Source organism: Dryobates pubescens, chromosome 31 (genome assembly GCF_014839835.1).
Source record: "Dryobates pubescens isolate bDryPub1 chromosome 31, bDryPub1.pri, whole genome shotgun sequence".
NCBI classification, from domain to species: domain Eukaryota; kingdom Metazoa; phylum Chordata; class Aves; order Piciformes; family Picidae; genus Dryobates; species Dryobates pubescens.
In genome coordinates this window covers 4,154,094-4,168,170 of record NC_071642.1, presented here as the reverse complement: position 1 = coordinate 4,168,170, position 14,077 = coordinate 4,154,094, and the positions used below count along the sequence as shown (strand labels likewise).

The 14,077-nt window shown below is 53.1% G+C and overlaps 1 protein-coding gene across 1 annotated transcript; it reads right to left on the bottom strand.

The window, feature by feature from the left end:
* Positions 1 to 1,500: 1,500 nt before the first annotated feature.
* On the bottom strand, positions 1,501 to 13,383 carry PWWP3A (PWWP domain containing 3A, DNA repair factor). The gene is made up of 13 exons (XM_009899197.2): positions 13,282 to 13,383; positions 12,306 to 12,397; positions 11,866 to 11,936; positions 10,178 to 11,140; positions 9,222 to 9,344; positions 8,544 to 8,614; positions 7,289 to 7,365; positions 6,794 to 6,854; positions 5,865 to 5,940; positions 4,953 to 5,003; positions 3,907 to 4,337; positions 2,943 to 3,031; positions 1,501 to 1,790 (listed from the first exon to the last, which is right to left on the bottom strand). The coding sequence occupies exons 1-13, from the start codon at positions 13,336 to 13,338 to the stop codon at positions 1,715 to 1,717; spliced, it is 2,238 nt and encodes a 745-aa protein (XP_009897499.2). The 5' UTR covers positions 13,339 to 13,383; the 3' UTR covers positions 1,501 to 1,714.
* Positions 13,384 to 14,077: the final 694 nt, after the last annotated feature.

Below are 14,077 nucleotides of genomic sequence, written 5' to 3'. Positions count from 1 at the left end.
GACAGAGAGAGTTGGGGCTGTTCAGTCTGGAGAAGAGAAGGCTCCAAGGTGACCTAATTGTGGCCTTCCAGTATCTGAAGAGGGCTACAAGAAGGCTGGGGAGGGACATCTCAGGTAGTGACAGGACTAGGGGGAACGGAATGAAGCTGGAGGTGGGGAGATTCAGGCTGGAGGTGAGGAGGAAGTTCTTCACCATGAGAGTGGTGAAGCCCTGGAATGGGTTTGTCCAGGGAGGTGGTTGAGGCCTCATCCCTGGAGGTGTTTAAGGCCAGGCTGGATGAGGCTCTGGCCAGCCTGATCTAGTGTGGAGTGTCCCTGCCCATGGCAGGGGGGTTGGAAGTAGGTGATCCTTGTGGTCCCTTCCAACCCTGACTGATTCTATGATCCTTGAGCCAGGCACAAGCAGCAGTACAGAGAGGCCCTGCTCAGCTCTGGAGCTTATCAAGAGCCCAATTAATTTGTGTCCTATTCTCTCTCTCTTCCACAGCTAGCTCTAATGATGCTGCTAAATGAATTCTCCTTTCTCACAGCTTTTAATGAAAACAACAACAACAAAAATAATCAAGAACAACCCAATTAATTACCTGTTAGATGGCTGTGATGCAGGTAATTGGGACTGGCCCTTCAATGAGGCTGCCCACTGCACACTTGGATTCATTAGAGGAGTAATTAAAATGCACTGAGATTATTAAGGAGAGCCAGGGAAACACATCTGGAGCTCCATTTGCATGGGAGCTTCATCCTGAATTTCAACTCATCCTGGTTTCTGTGAGACAAGGAAATAGGTCTCACTTCCAGGAGAAGACAGAAGGGGGTGTGGAGAGCCCCAGTTATTAGGGTTTAGCAATAAATGGTGATGAGGGACCCCCAGCAAGTGTGACCCTGTGACCAAGTGTGACCCAAGCGTGACCCTGTTACACTTGCTGAAGAGGATCACATGTGTGACCCTCCAGTACTAAGAGATGGGGGCAAGGAGACTGCAGAGGGACCCCCAGCCACTGGGAGCCTCTCCCTCCCCACCCTCAGCCAGCCCCTGGGAGCTGCAAGAGCTGGGGGGAGAGGAAACTGCATCCTTAAATCAGATTTAAATCAAAACCTGACTAAAAGCCCTCCCCAAAATCACAGCCCAGCTCCTACCAAAGCAGCACTGCAAGAGCTTTGTGCTCTTTGAGGGCAAAGTGAAAGGTTTTGAGGGCTTTAAAGCAACTCCTGGGCCCCTTTGCCAGGGACCTTTGCCCCTTGGCCCCCCCTCACCCAAAGAAACCCAAAGCTTCCGAGCCTCGGCTCGCAGCGTGAGGAGAGGTTTTATTTCCCCTCACACACACACTTTCAGATATGTAAAAAGCAAGACATGAACCCCCTGAGAACATTTCCAGAGGGGAAAAGCTGCAGGAATTTCTTAGCAGTGAGGTCAGGAGCAGCATGTGTTTTTTTTGGAGGACAACAACAGCAGCAAGAAGGAAAGAAAAGCTCTTCCCTTTGTCACATGTGGCCAGAACTCCTCCAGAGGCAGCAGTGCCTGCAGCAGCTCTGCAGAGGGGTGGAGAGCAAAGGGGCTGTGTGACAACAGCGTGGCCTTGGAGCAAGTGTAGCTTGGGGAGGGATATGCAGAGAGGCTGGGAACAGTCAGCATTCCACCTTTCATCCAAAGCCCCCCTCACACATTATTTACACTCTGCCAGCGTGGCCTGGGGGAGCCTGGGCCACAGGGGGCTCAGAGCCTGTCTGCAGCCACCAGCTTGCTCTGACGTTTCCTCTCCAGGATTTCTTCCTCAAATATTTCTCTCTCCCTGAAATAAAAAAAACAAACACAAAACCAAACCCAAATCAATTTCACTTCTGCAGCAAAAAAAAAATAACCCCACCAAAATAATCCTGGTATGTCACGGGAAATTAACACACACACACACACACCCCCCTCCAAGAGTGGTCAAGGATAGGTTGGATGAGGCCTTGAGCAACCTGGGCTGGTGGGAGGTGTCCCTGCCCATGGCAGGAGGGTTGGAACTGGATGAGCTTTGAGGTCCCTTCCAACCCAACCCATTCCATGGTTTGATACTCTTCATGGTTTGATGTTTTCCTCCTCTCCCTGGGGTTTTGGTGACTTCTTTCCTGCTCACCACAGGGTAGAAAACACTTCCCTGCTTTCTGCTTTTTATTCCTTCAGAGGCTGGGCTTGATGATCTCAGAGGTGTTTTCCAGCCTCAATGATTCTGGGGTTTCCTCTGGTGGCTTTGGTAGGTGGCTGAGATTCCTTCTGCTGGCAAGTGGTGATCACAGTTCCAGCTATTTGATGCTTTTTAACCCCATTTGTGGCGTTCCAAGTGATTCCTGGGAACATGCCTGAGAACCCACCACCCCTCAGTGGGCACTTAGGGCTTCAGAACCAAGCCCTCTCCTGGAAGGAAGCTGCCCAGGACTCCAAGATCCCAAATTTCTACTTTCTCATCCCAGCTTTTTAACCCTTTTGCAGAGAATCAGAGTGTTAGGGGCCAGAATTGACAGATTGAGTCCACCCCCAGTGCCAGAGAAGGGTCACCTAGGGCAGGTCACACAGGAACACATCCAGGTGGGTTTTGAAAGCTTCCAGGGGCTGGAAGTGACCTCTGGAGATCACCAAGTCCAAGCCTCTTGCCCAAGCAGGGTCACCTAGGGCTGGCCACACAGGAACACATCCATGTGGGTTTTGAAAGCCTCCAGAGAAGGATAGAAGTCTCCAGAAGAGACAGCCTGAAGTGATTCTTGGCTTGTCCTGGGAACCAAAGCCAGAGTAACCCAACACCAACATTCCTCCCCGTGTTTAATCCTTTTGTTACAAGAGAGAGCTCCTCTGGAAGAGAGGAGGAGACTGAACTCCCCTGCCCTGCACCCCACAATACTTTTTCCATCCAAACTGGCACCAACCACCCCTCCCCAAGAACACTAAAAACCCAGGAGATAACCTTTTGCTCACAGATGGTCCCTTTATGTACTTCTCTTCTGCCTTCTTGTAGTCGATGTCATCCACAGCAGAGATGGCATAAATGATAGCCTGGGAAAGGATTTAGAGCATTGAAATAGCCTTAAGTGACAGCCAGAGCTGGGAAACTCCAGAGCTGGAAGATATTTTTAGCCTAAAAAAAGAGTTCTTCAACCCTCTGGGAAACTGGGCTGAGATTGCTCCGGGTGCACCTGGAGTTCTGACACAGATAGCTCCCTCAGCACCCTCGGGGGAAGGGTTTTGACCAGCAGGTTTGGGATGCTCCTCGCAGTCCTTTTGTTTCTACAGCAGTTGCTGATGTCTCCCTAAGACGACTTCAGAGCAACTCTGAAGAACAACCCACCCCACCCACCCCCCAGCAGGCACCAAGGACAGGAGAAATTCCTCCCCCTCCTCGAGGTAAACCCCCAAAAGCTTTGAAGACTTCCAGAAAGCAAATCAAAGCACACCAGGGGATGGCTCTGCCTTTAAAAAGCCCTCCCGCGGCCTCCAGCTGCTCCATTGTGCCCCCGAGCTCCTCAAGCAGCGGTTTGGAATCACCCTGGTTCACAGTTTACCTTTCACCCCCACCCCCCACCCAAAACCTTCTTTCCACCCCCTCCCACAGCCCCTCACTGATGCCAGGGAGGGGGTTTCTGTTGATCGATTTCTGCTCTCGCACCTCATTGTAAACACGTCGGTTCTCCACTTCCCAGCCCACAAAGAGCCTCCCGGGCTGAATTTTAACACCCAGAAACCGATAGCGGTTTGCTGCTCCTGCAGCCGAAGGGTGGGGGGCTGGGAAGAAAAGGGTGGCTCAGCCACCACCCCACCCCCCAAGCCAGCTGCCAGGGAATGCCGCACAAGGCACTGAACTCCAAGCACCACCACTCCACAGCTAGGAAATCGCCTCTTCCCCCGGGGCATTCCCTGGCCTCCTCGCTCACCTCGGGCAGCAGGACATCTGAGATGAGTTTGATCCCATCTCCCCCCAGCTGGTGCAGGTTTTTAGCGTCGATTCCATGATAAACTTCCTTCAGGTAGTTGACAACCAGGTCGAGCTGTTCCTCATCCTCTAAATAGGTCTCCACACAGGTCACATACTGCCCCGAGTTCAGGAATTCCTTCAGCCACCGGGACTGCTTCCTGCTTTTCAGGATAGCCAGGAGATGCTCCTCAGCCCCTTTGGTCTTCACGATGAACTCCACGATCTTCTGGTTTGCCCTGTCCCTAGCTGCCCTCGACCTGTCAGGAAGGAGCTTCTTGGGAGGCTTTGAGGGAGAAGCTTCTGATGGAGACTCCTCACCGTTTTCCTCTGTCTCATTTGGAAAGGTCATTTGGAGGACGTCCTGGTAACCTTCCTTCCTCACTGGGTAGCCTGGGGAGTTAAAACCCACAATCATTCAGATTTCAATATCCAGGAGGAGTTCTCACTTCCATGTGGGCAAATAGCAAATAAGGGAGCTGATGAAAGAGGATTTTTTTCCTTCCTCCTCTTCCCAGCTGAAATAAACCCTCACCCCTGCCACCTACACCTTGCCCTAACCTCCCCACCCCTGCCACCTACCCCTGCCACCTACACCTTGCCCTAACCCCCCCCCCCCCCCGCCACCTACACCTTGCCCTAACAGATTTAGCTTGGATGTTAGGAGGAAGTTCTTTGCTATGAGGGTGGTGGCAGACTGCAGCAAGCTGCTCAGAGATGTGGTTGAAGCCCCATCCCTAGAGATATTCAAGGTCAGGCTCAACAGTGTAGTGGAAGATGTCCCTGCTGCCTGCAGAGGGGTTGGACTGGATGACCTTTGGAGGTCCCCTTCCCACCTAAACCACTCTATGAATCTATGACCCAAAAGCCTTAGAGTGGAACAGTGGGGGCAGAGCAGCTGTAATGGTTCCTCCTCAGTGGGCCTGACACCAAACAAACCTCCACTTCTGTAAACACTGGAGCTAAGCTTACAGCCAAGAGGAGCACAAAGATACTGGAGTCACTTACTGATATCAGCAGCAAAATACTCCAAGAAGGATCCAGTGAAAGAATGACAGCCTGAAGAAAACAAAACAAACCAGCCAGGGTTACTTGGTCAGTTTCATCTATGGAAGACAGCTGCCAGCTTTGCTCTGCTGGGAAACTGGGCAGAGGGAGAAGGGGCATCATGTGATGGTAGCCACCAGACAGAAGGCCATGGCATCCCTGAGCCCTGCACCTGCCAGGTTTGATGCTGCTTCTCAGATGGAGTTCCAGTGGGAACATCCTGCCACCCAGGTGAGCCCCATGCTTACACCAATAAGGGCAACAAAGCTGGGAAGAGTTGCTGGAGGAACTAGGGGTGTTTAGCCTGGAGAAGTGATTGTGCCCTTGTGAGCACTGGTGAGGCTACACCTGGAACACTGGGCTCTGTTTTGAGTCCCCCACTCCAACACAGGAATTGAGGGGCTGGAGTGGGGCCAGAGAAGAGCAACAAAGCCTGGGAAGGGACTGGAGAACAGGGCTGGGGAAGAGCAGCTGAGGGAACTGGGGTTTGGTCTGCAGAAGATGAGGCTGAGGGGAGACCTCTTCTTCTCTACAACTCCCTGAGAGGAGGCTGCAGCGAGGTGGGGGCTGGACTCTTCTCCCTAGGTTTAGGTGACAGGAGAAGAAAATGGCCTGAAACTGTGCCAGGGGAGGGTTAGGTTGGAGATGAGGAAAAATCTCCTTGCTGCCAGAGTGGTCAGGGGCTTGGCACAGGCTGCCCAGGGAGGTGGTGGAGTCCCCATCCTTGGAGGTGTTCCAGAACCTTGTGGCCAGCACTTGGGGCCATGGTGGGGTTGGGTTGAAGGCTGGACTGGATGACCTCAGAGGGCTTTTCCAGCCCTCTCCACTTCTGTGGAGAGCAGAATGGGTGAGGCCCCCCCAGGCACTGCTCACCCACTCTGATGCGGTAGTCAGCGATCAGCCGCACGCACCACTCGATCTCCTGCCGGTAGCCTTCTCTGGCTCGTTCCTAACAAAACAAGAGACATTCCCAGCCCTAGAAATAGGAAGCTTGTAGGTCCAGGTCACTAGTTGGGCAACAGCTAATGCAAGGGATCAAAGTTCAGTTGCAGTTCTCTGCAGTCTCCTGCGGGCCCTCCCATTTCTGCCACCGCTTTGTCCTGCGGGGCGAGAGAAGCTTAAAGTGGGAATGCAGCCTGAGTCCTGCCCCCACCTCCAGAGGTGCTCAGAGCAGCAGCTTCACTGAGAGGGGAAAAAGGGGGTCGGGGCACCCCCTTTCTGTATGATCCTCCCTGTGCTTAACTGTGAACAGAGAGACTAGGGAACAGTGAGAACATCTCAGGTCCACAGGAGGGTCACAGAGATGAGAGGGCTGGAGAGCATCCCCTAAGGGACAGGCTGAGAGCTGGGGCTGTTCAGCTCCAGGGAGACCTTAGAGCAGCCTTGCAGGACCTGGAGGGGATCCAGGAGAGCTGGGGAGGGACTTGTGACAAGGGCTGGGAGGGACAGGATGAGAGACAATGGCTTTGAGCTGGGAGAGGGGAGATTGAGACTGGAGGTGAGGAAGAAATCCTTTCCAGTGAGGGTGAGGAGACACTGGCACAGGTTGCCCAGGGAGGCTGTGGCTGCCTCCTGCCTGGAGCTGTTGAAGGCCAGGCTGGATGAGGCCTTGAGCAGCCTGGGCTGGTGGGAGGTGTGCCCACAGCAGGTGAGGGTGGAACTGGATGATCCTGAAGCTCCCTTCCAACCCAAAGCATTTTAGGATTCAATAAGCAGCCCCAGACCAGCAGCCCCTGCCACAGGGTCACACACTGGGTGTACAACCAAACCCTTCCCCAACACATGCTCCTGGTACTACTTACTATGAGGTCCTGCTTTTCCTCACAGTCAAAGTGCTTCAGATTCTTCAGAGGTACTGAGAAACTTGAATGAGACAAAGCAGCACAGTCAGGGAGAAGAGGCAGCTGAGCTGCACCTCTGTTCCCTGCAATCCCACCCCTCCCTGGGGACTGGGTTTCCCAAGGGGGTCAGGGATGCAGCTTTTCTTAGTTTGGGTTTTCATAATCAGCTAAACCCATAGAACCTTTTGTTACATGTCAGTACCTGGCTTTAATCCAGAACCAAAAGGCAAGGCCTGGGGTTGCAGCTAGCTTCAGCACCACGCTTTAGGGGGAGCAGAAGCACTACCTGGGCCCTCCCTCAACCTGGTTTCGGTGCCAGGAGGGCACCAGCCTCCCCCCACACCTCAAACCCTCACCTCTGAGGCCGACCCCGGTGTGGGCTGAAGGGTTAGCTGCCCTGTGGCAGGGAGGGAGCTGTGAAAGAAGCCCAAAGTGAGCAGAACCTGCAGCATTTACCCTTTTTTCCTCTCATTGGTGGTGCCATCGATCAGGAGCACGCAGGCCTTCCGATGCTTGCGCTTCACGTTCTTCACCTGGTGGAAGGACAGAGCCTCCTGAAGATCCCCAAATCCCTCTCCCCCCATCCCTGTTACACAGCACAGGAAGCTTAGACAAATAGGAAAAGCTAAGCTGAGCCACTAATTAGTGCACGAGGAGACATCCTCCTCCTTTTGTTCAGCAGGGTACAGCAGGGAGAAAGGCTCAGAGCTGATCCTCCCTCTAGGACAAACACCTCGGGATGGTTTTAGGGGCTCCTATTCAGATGGAAATCGACTTCTAGACTCTCTGGAATGCCTCTGCTGGAAGATTTTTAACACTTCCAGCTCTACACCAGACCAGAAGGGCATGAAGGATGGGAAGCATCAGGAGGTACCTGGAGAGGTGGCTGAGGAGAACCTCCTGAGGCTCAGTAAGGCAAAGAGCAAGGCCCTGCACCTAGGTCGGGGCAGTCCTCAATATCAGTCCAGGTTGGGGGGGATGAGGTTGAGAGCAGCCCTGCAGAAAGGGGCTTGGGGGTGCTGGTGGGGGAGAAGCTGGACAGGAGCCAGCAATGGCCAATGGCAGCCCAGGCTGCATCCAAAGCAGTGTGGCCAGAGCTGGAGAGAGAGGATCCTGCCCCTCTGCTCTGCTCTGGGGAGACCTCACCTGCAGGGCTGTGCCCAGCTCTGTGGCAACCACCACCACAAGGACATGGACCTGCTAGAGAGGGTTCAGAGGAGGCCACCAAAATGGTAAGAGGGCTGCAGAACCTCTGCTGTAGGGACAGGCTGGGAGAGTTGAGGCTCTTCAGCCTGGAGAAGGCTCCAGGGAGACCTTAGAGCTGCATTTCAGTGTCTGAAGGGGACCTGCAGGCAGGCTGGGGAAGGACTGCTCAGAAGGGGCTGTGGGGATAGGAGGAGGGGCAATGGTTTGGAACTGGAGCAGGACAGAGTTAGGCTGGACATCAGGAGGAATGCACAATGAGGGTGGGGAGACACTGGCACAGGTTGCCCAGGGAGGTGGCTGAGGCTCCATCCCTGGAGGCATTCAAGGTCAAACTTAATGTGGCCCTGTGCAGCCTGCTCAAGTTGGAGGTGTCCCTGCTGCCTGCAGGGGGGTTGGACAAGATGCCCTTGGAGGGTTCCTTCTAACACAATACAACCTCTGAAACAGACATCCCAGAGCTGGATCAGCAGCTCCTGCTCAGCTCCCACCCCAGAGCTGCTCTTACCACTGCTGGCCAGTACGGATACCCTCGCAGCTTGCACCAGACCAAGATCCCTTCCTCGATTGCCTGGGGCTCTGTGGTGGAACAAAAGAGCAAGTTTTCTTCACAAACCAAGACATTCAGCTTGGCCTCTGCCAGCAGCCTCACCCAAAAAGCTTTTACAGGTCTCAACTGATGTGACAGGGTGTCAATGTCCCCTCCCCCCCACCAAAATGCAGCACAGGAGCTGTCATGACTCAGCCTCAGAGGAAATGACTTCCAGAGGAGCTCAGCACCCTCAGCCCTGGGTCCTTGCCCAATTTCACAAGGATCTGCATTTCATTCTGTTTCAAAAAGCCTTTCTGCATTTGATTCCAAGCATGAACAAAGCTGGGCTCACCTTCTTGACAGGCTTGCACTGACAGGCCCAGGCTTGTCAGTGAGCTGGAAGCACACACAGAGCCCTCCCCCCTACACACACAGCAGCCCCAGGTGAAGAACTCTCCTGCAGGGGCACTGATCACAGAATTGTTTGGGTTGGAAAAGCCTTCCAAGATCACCCAAGTCCAGCCATCAACCCAACACCACCATGGGCACTAAACCATGGCCTCAAGTGACAAGGCCACACGGTTCTGGAACACCTCCAGGGATGGTGACTCCACCACCTCCCTGAGCAGCCTGTTCCAGTGGCTGATGCCTCACCTTGAGGGGATAAAATGCAGGGGAGCTCTTCATCTTCCTCCTCCTCCTCCTCTAACAGAGCTGAGAGGTGAGAGAGGCCCTCTGAGGAAGGGATCTTTGAAGACAGCTCAGACAATTCCATTCCTGCCAACAGCAGCATTCATCAGCATGGAAGAGCAATTAAGGGATCAGCAATTACCAGAAGATCAGCTTCAAAGTGGGTGACACACAAGGGGTGAGTGACACCACCACAAAGGTCTGTCACACCACACACACACACTCAATTCTCTGCCTGATAACCTGAACAAAAGCTGGGACAGGAACAAGCACAGGCTGCTTTCATAAAGTCATGGAATGGGTTGGGTTGGAAAGGATCTTCAGGATCATCCAGGTCCAACCACCCTGCCATGGACAGGGACACCTCCCACCAGCCCAGGTTGCTCAAGGCCTTGAACACCTCCAGGGAGGGGACATCCACAACCTCCCTGAGCATCCTGTTCCAGTGTCTCCCCACCTTCACTGGCAAGAATTTCTTCCTAACCTCCAGTTTAAACCTCCCTCCCTCAAGCTTCAAGTTTCAGGAGTCTGCAGACAGCAGCCTGCCCCTCCACAGGGCATGGGTTCACCCCACAGGACATCATTTCACCCTAACTAAAGAGTGAAACCAAAGCCAAGTGTGTGCAATTAGTGATTCATCTAGTCATGAGGAAGCATTTCTGCCATGGCTGGTTCCCCTGATGAACACCAAACCATTTAAGTGCCACACCAGCCCTCAGCCAGCATCAAAACCTGCTGCATTTTGTGCTTGTCCAAAACCTAAACCCAAAAGGAATAGGGGGAGGTGTGTGTGGAAATCAGCTATTTAAAGAACCTCATCCAACAAAAGCAACCTTCCAAGATGAGTTTACAGCCCTTGGCTGTAGGCAGGGGGTGAGGTTTTCTTTCCCCACCCCCACCCCCCCAAGCCACTTGCCCACCTTCATCCTCCTCAAAGTCAGGCAGCTGAAAGTGTTTTATTTTACTGGTGACCTCTGGTGAAGTGTCCTCATTTCCCTTCTCTTCAGGCTGAGAGGGAAGCCTCTCCAAAAGTGTCTCTTGGGGAGAAGGCCCAGAGGAAGGTTGAGGGTGACTCCTGCACTTCCTTTTCCTGCCTGGGGACACAGCTGCTCCCACCTCCTGCTCTCCATTCAGCCTTTTTAAACTCTCTGGTTTCTTCCTCCCATCCAGTTGCTTCACCAAGTTTTCACTCTCACTGTTGATGCTTTTTGCCAAGTCATCTGAGGCACCTGGACACAGATTCAGTAAAGTCCTTTTAGGTTGACTCCTGCTGTTCACCTTCCTGCCAGGGGACCCTCTGCCAGCCAGGGGCTGAGCTTGGTCCTGGAGGGGATCATCCCCACACGACACAGCTGATCCTGCAGCTCTTGGTTGTCTTCCTCCTTGCTTACTCCTCTCCTCCTTGGGTCTGAAGGAGGCTTTGCTTCTTGGGCTGGACTTGGACAACAACCTGAGCTTGGCTTTTTTCCCTCTTGGTAGGGATTTTGCTACTGGTATTTTGCCATTGTGACTCTCTGGCTTTGCTGCACTAGACAAGTCCCCAGTAGAGCACCTGGAAAGCTTTGCTCTGCTCCCCTCCCGCCTGAAGGAGACTTTCTGGGGGGGGTTTCTTGCCTCAGCCCTCAGGCTGAGGTTATTGCTCTGCTCTCTTCTCTTCCTGGCGGTCACAGGCTCTGGCTTCCCTTCAAAGAGCACTTGACAACGGCGTGAGCAGGGAGGGGAGTGAGGTCCAGCCTTGTTCTCCTGGGACAGCAGAGCATTTGGTCCTCCTGAAGGTGCCACTTGCCTGGCTAAGCCATTTTGAGTCAACACATCCAGGGCAAGCTTAAGGGACCGCCGATACTTCAGCTCCTCCACAGCCTCGCTGGAGTCTTTCCTCTGATCTGATGGAGGGGAACAAAAGCAACAGGTTGCAGAGGAGAAAAAAGATCTTTTTCTCCCTAGCACACCTCTCAAAGAGGCAATTTAGCATTGAATTTAGGTTCATGGTTTAATGTAATGTGTTATTTAATCAATTCAGCAGAAGTGATTGAGGCAAGGGTCACAGGGACACCCACAGGGCAGGCTTCCCAGCACCTTAAGTTGACTGCAGGATGAGAGGGATTGAAGCTGGAAGAGGGGAGAGGAGGAAGAAATTGTTGGCAGTGAGGGTTGGGGGGGACACTGGAGCAGGCTGCCCAGGAAGGCTGTGGCTGCCCCCTCCCTGGAGGTGTTCAAGGCCAGGCTGGGTGAGGCCTTGAGCAGCCTGGGCTGGTGAGAGGTGTCCCTGCCCATGGCAGGGGGTTGGAACTGGATGACCCTCAGGGTCCCCTCCAACCCAACCCACTGTGTGATTCTGTGCAGGTCAAACACTTCCTCACCCTCCCAACACACGCTACAGGAGGGAAGAGCGGAAGCAGCTGTGAGAAGATTTTAGTCTGCTGCCAAACATTATGGACAGGATGGAAAGAGGGGGGTGGGGGAAAGAAATTCAGAACCACCTCTAAAGGAGGACTTCAGGTCAAATACAGAGCTCCTGCTAACCAGGCTGAGTTTGGGGGAAGGAGTGGGGGGAAGGTTTAGCATTCAGAACCCAGGCAAAGCAGCAACTCTTCTGTCACCTGCTCACCTAAGCTGGAGGCGATGCTCTCTATGCTCTCCTCCTTCAGTGGCACAGTGTTTGCACAGCTCACACTGACCCTGAAAACACCACAGCATTAAAACAGCAGCACCCTGCTGGCACTTGCAGTTCCTACCCCCATCCCCCACCCCCAGAACCTGCACATTTTGGCAGAAGACAAAACAGAATAACCCCAAACCAACACAGGAAGGATGCCTGAGCTAACAGCCAGCAGGTCAGGGATGTTCCAGGGAATAGCAGTGGCCAGGGCTGGAAAAGGCAACAGGGTTTTTTGGGGGGGATAGTTCTCTAAGTGTCCTGGAAAGCACTGATCTCATTGCATCTTCAGATAAAGGGATTAGCTCTTTTGGGGGTTGGGTTTCTTTTTAGGGGGGGGGTCTTTCTAATGCCCAACAGCACCAAACACAACAGCCACAAAGATACTCAACTGTTCTTTCAAGCCAAGTATTTCAACTTCAAAAGAAGTCCCCTTCCCATTACTGAGAGATCTTCTCCCAGTGACTCCAGATTTGCACAAAACCTGCAGAAAAGAGGAAAAACACCTGCTTAAAAATCCTTGCCCAAGCTCTGTTGGCTTAGAGGACAGCTCTGCCATCACATTTCTAACAGGAACAGTAGGGGGAAAGGGACAGGTTGCCCAAAGAAGTTAGCGAGGCTCCAAGCTTGGAAGTGTTCAGAGGCAGGTTGAGAGAGGCCTTGAGCACCCTGGGGTAGTGGGAGGTGTCCCTGCCCACAGCACAGGGGTTGGAATTGGATGATTTTTGAGGTCACTTCTAAGCCAGACCACTCTGTGATCATATGATAGCCCACAACATCTGACTGCAGGATCAGGATCTCTATAGAGCAGCTCCTTTTTAAAGCATTTAAGGAAATGATTCAGGTTGGAAAGGACTTTAAAGACCACTTAAGTCCAACCTCCTGCCATCAATGTGTTTATCTTGAGCTCTCACTGCTCCATCTCATCCATCTCTAAGTTCTGGACAAAGACCTTTCCCCCATGGGGACAGGCTGAGTTGGGGCTGTTCAGCATGGAGAAGAGAAGGCTCCTGGGAGACCTTAGAGCAACCTTCCAGCACCTGAAAGGGGGCTACAGAGGAGGGACTTGTGACAAGGGCTGGGAGTGACAGGATGAGGGACAATGGCTTTAAGCTGGGAGAGGGGAGATTGAGACTGGAGGTGAGGAGGAAATTCGTTCCAGTGAGGATGAGGAGGCACTGGAACAGGTTGCCTAGAGAGATTGTGGATGCCCTCTCCCTGAAAGTGTTTAAGGCCAGGCTGGATGAGGCCTTGAGCAACCTGGGCTGGTGGGAGGTGTTCCTGCCCATGGCAGGGGGTTTGGAACTGGCTGATCTTGAAGGTCCCTTCCAGCCCAGCCCATTCTATGACTTTGGACACCTGCTTTACCTTTGCTGGCCATAAACGCTTCTTCCAGGTGCAGAGCACATACTCTTGATCTGTCATGTCTGTTTCACACACAGCAGGAAAACACCAGCCTGCTCTGAGGGAGAAATTAATGCAAGAGTTACCCAACACTTGGCCCATATTCTCCTGCTTCTTTTTATTTTTTTCTTGAAGGCAATATAGAAGATAAACAGCAAGCATGACTCCAGCTATGTAGCATTTTGCCCCTGAGGTCACTGGACTACCTGGAGGTACTGTGTCCAGTTCTGGAGCTCCAGTTACAGGAGGGATCTGGATGCACTGAAAGGTGTCCAGAGAAGGGCCATGAGAATGATTAGAGGTCTGGAGCTGCTCTGATATGGGGACAGAGTTGGGGCTGCTCAGTCTGGAGAAGATAAGGTTTTGAGGAGACCTTATTGTGGCCTTCCAGTATCTGAAGGGGGCTATGAGAAAGCTGGGGGGGGACTTTTGAGGGTGTCAGGGAGTGACAGCACTGGGGGGGATGGAACAAAACTAGAAGTGGGGAGATTCAGACTGGATGTTAGGAAGAAGTTGTTCCCCATGAAGGTGGTGAGAGACTGGCACAGGTTGCCCAGGGAGGTGGTGGAAGCCTCATCCCTGGAGGTTTTGAAGGCCAGGCTGGAGATGGCTGTGAGCAACCTGCTATAGTGTGAGATGTCCCTGCCCATGGCAGGGGGTTTGGAACTGGCTGATCCTTGAGCACCTTTCCAACCCTGACAGTTCCACGATTCAATTCTAACTCTATGACTACTTCGCTCCCATGTGTGCTTCTAGATCG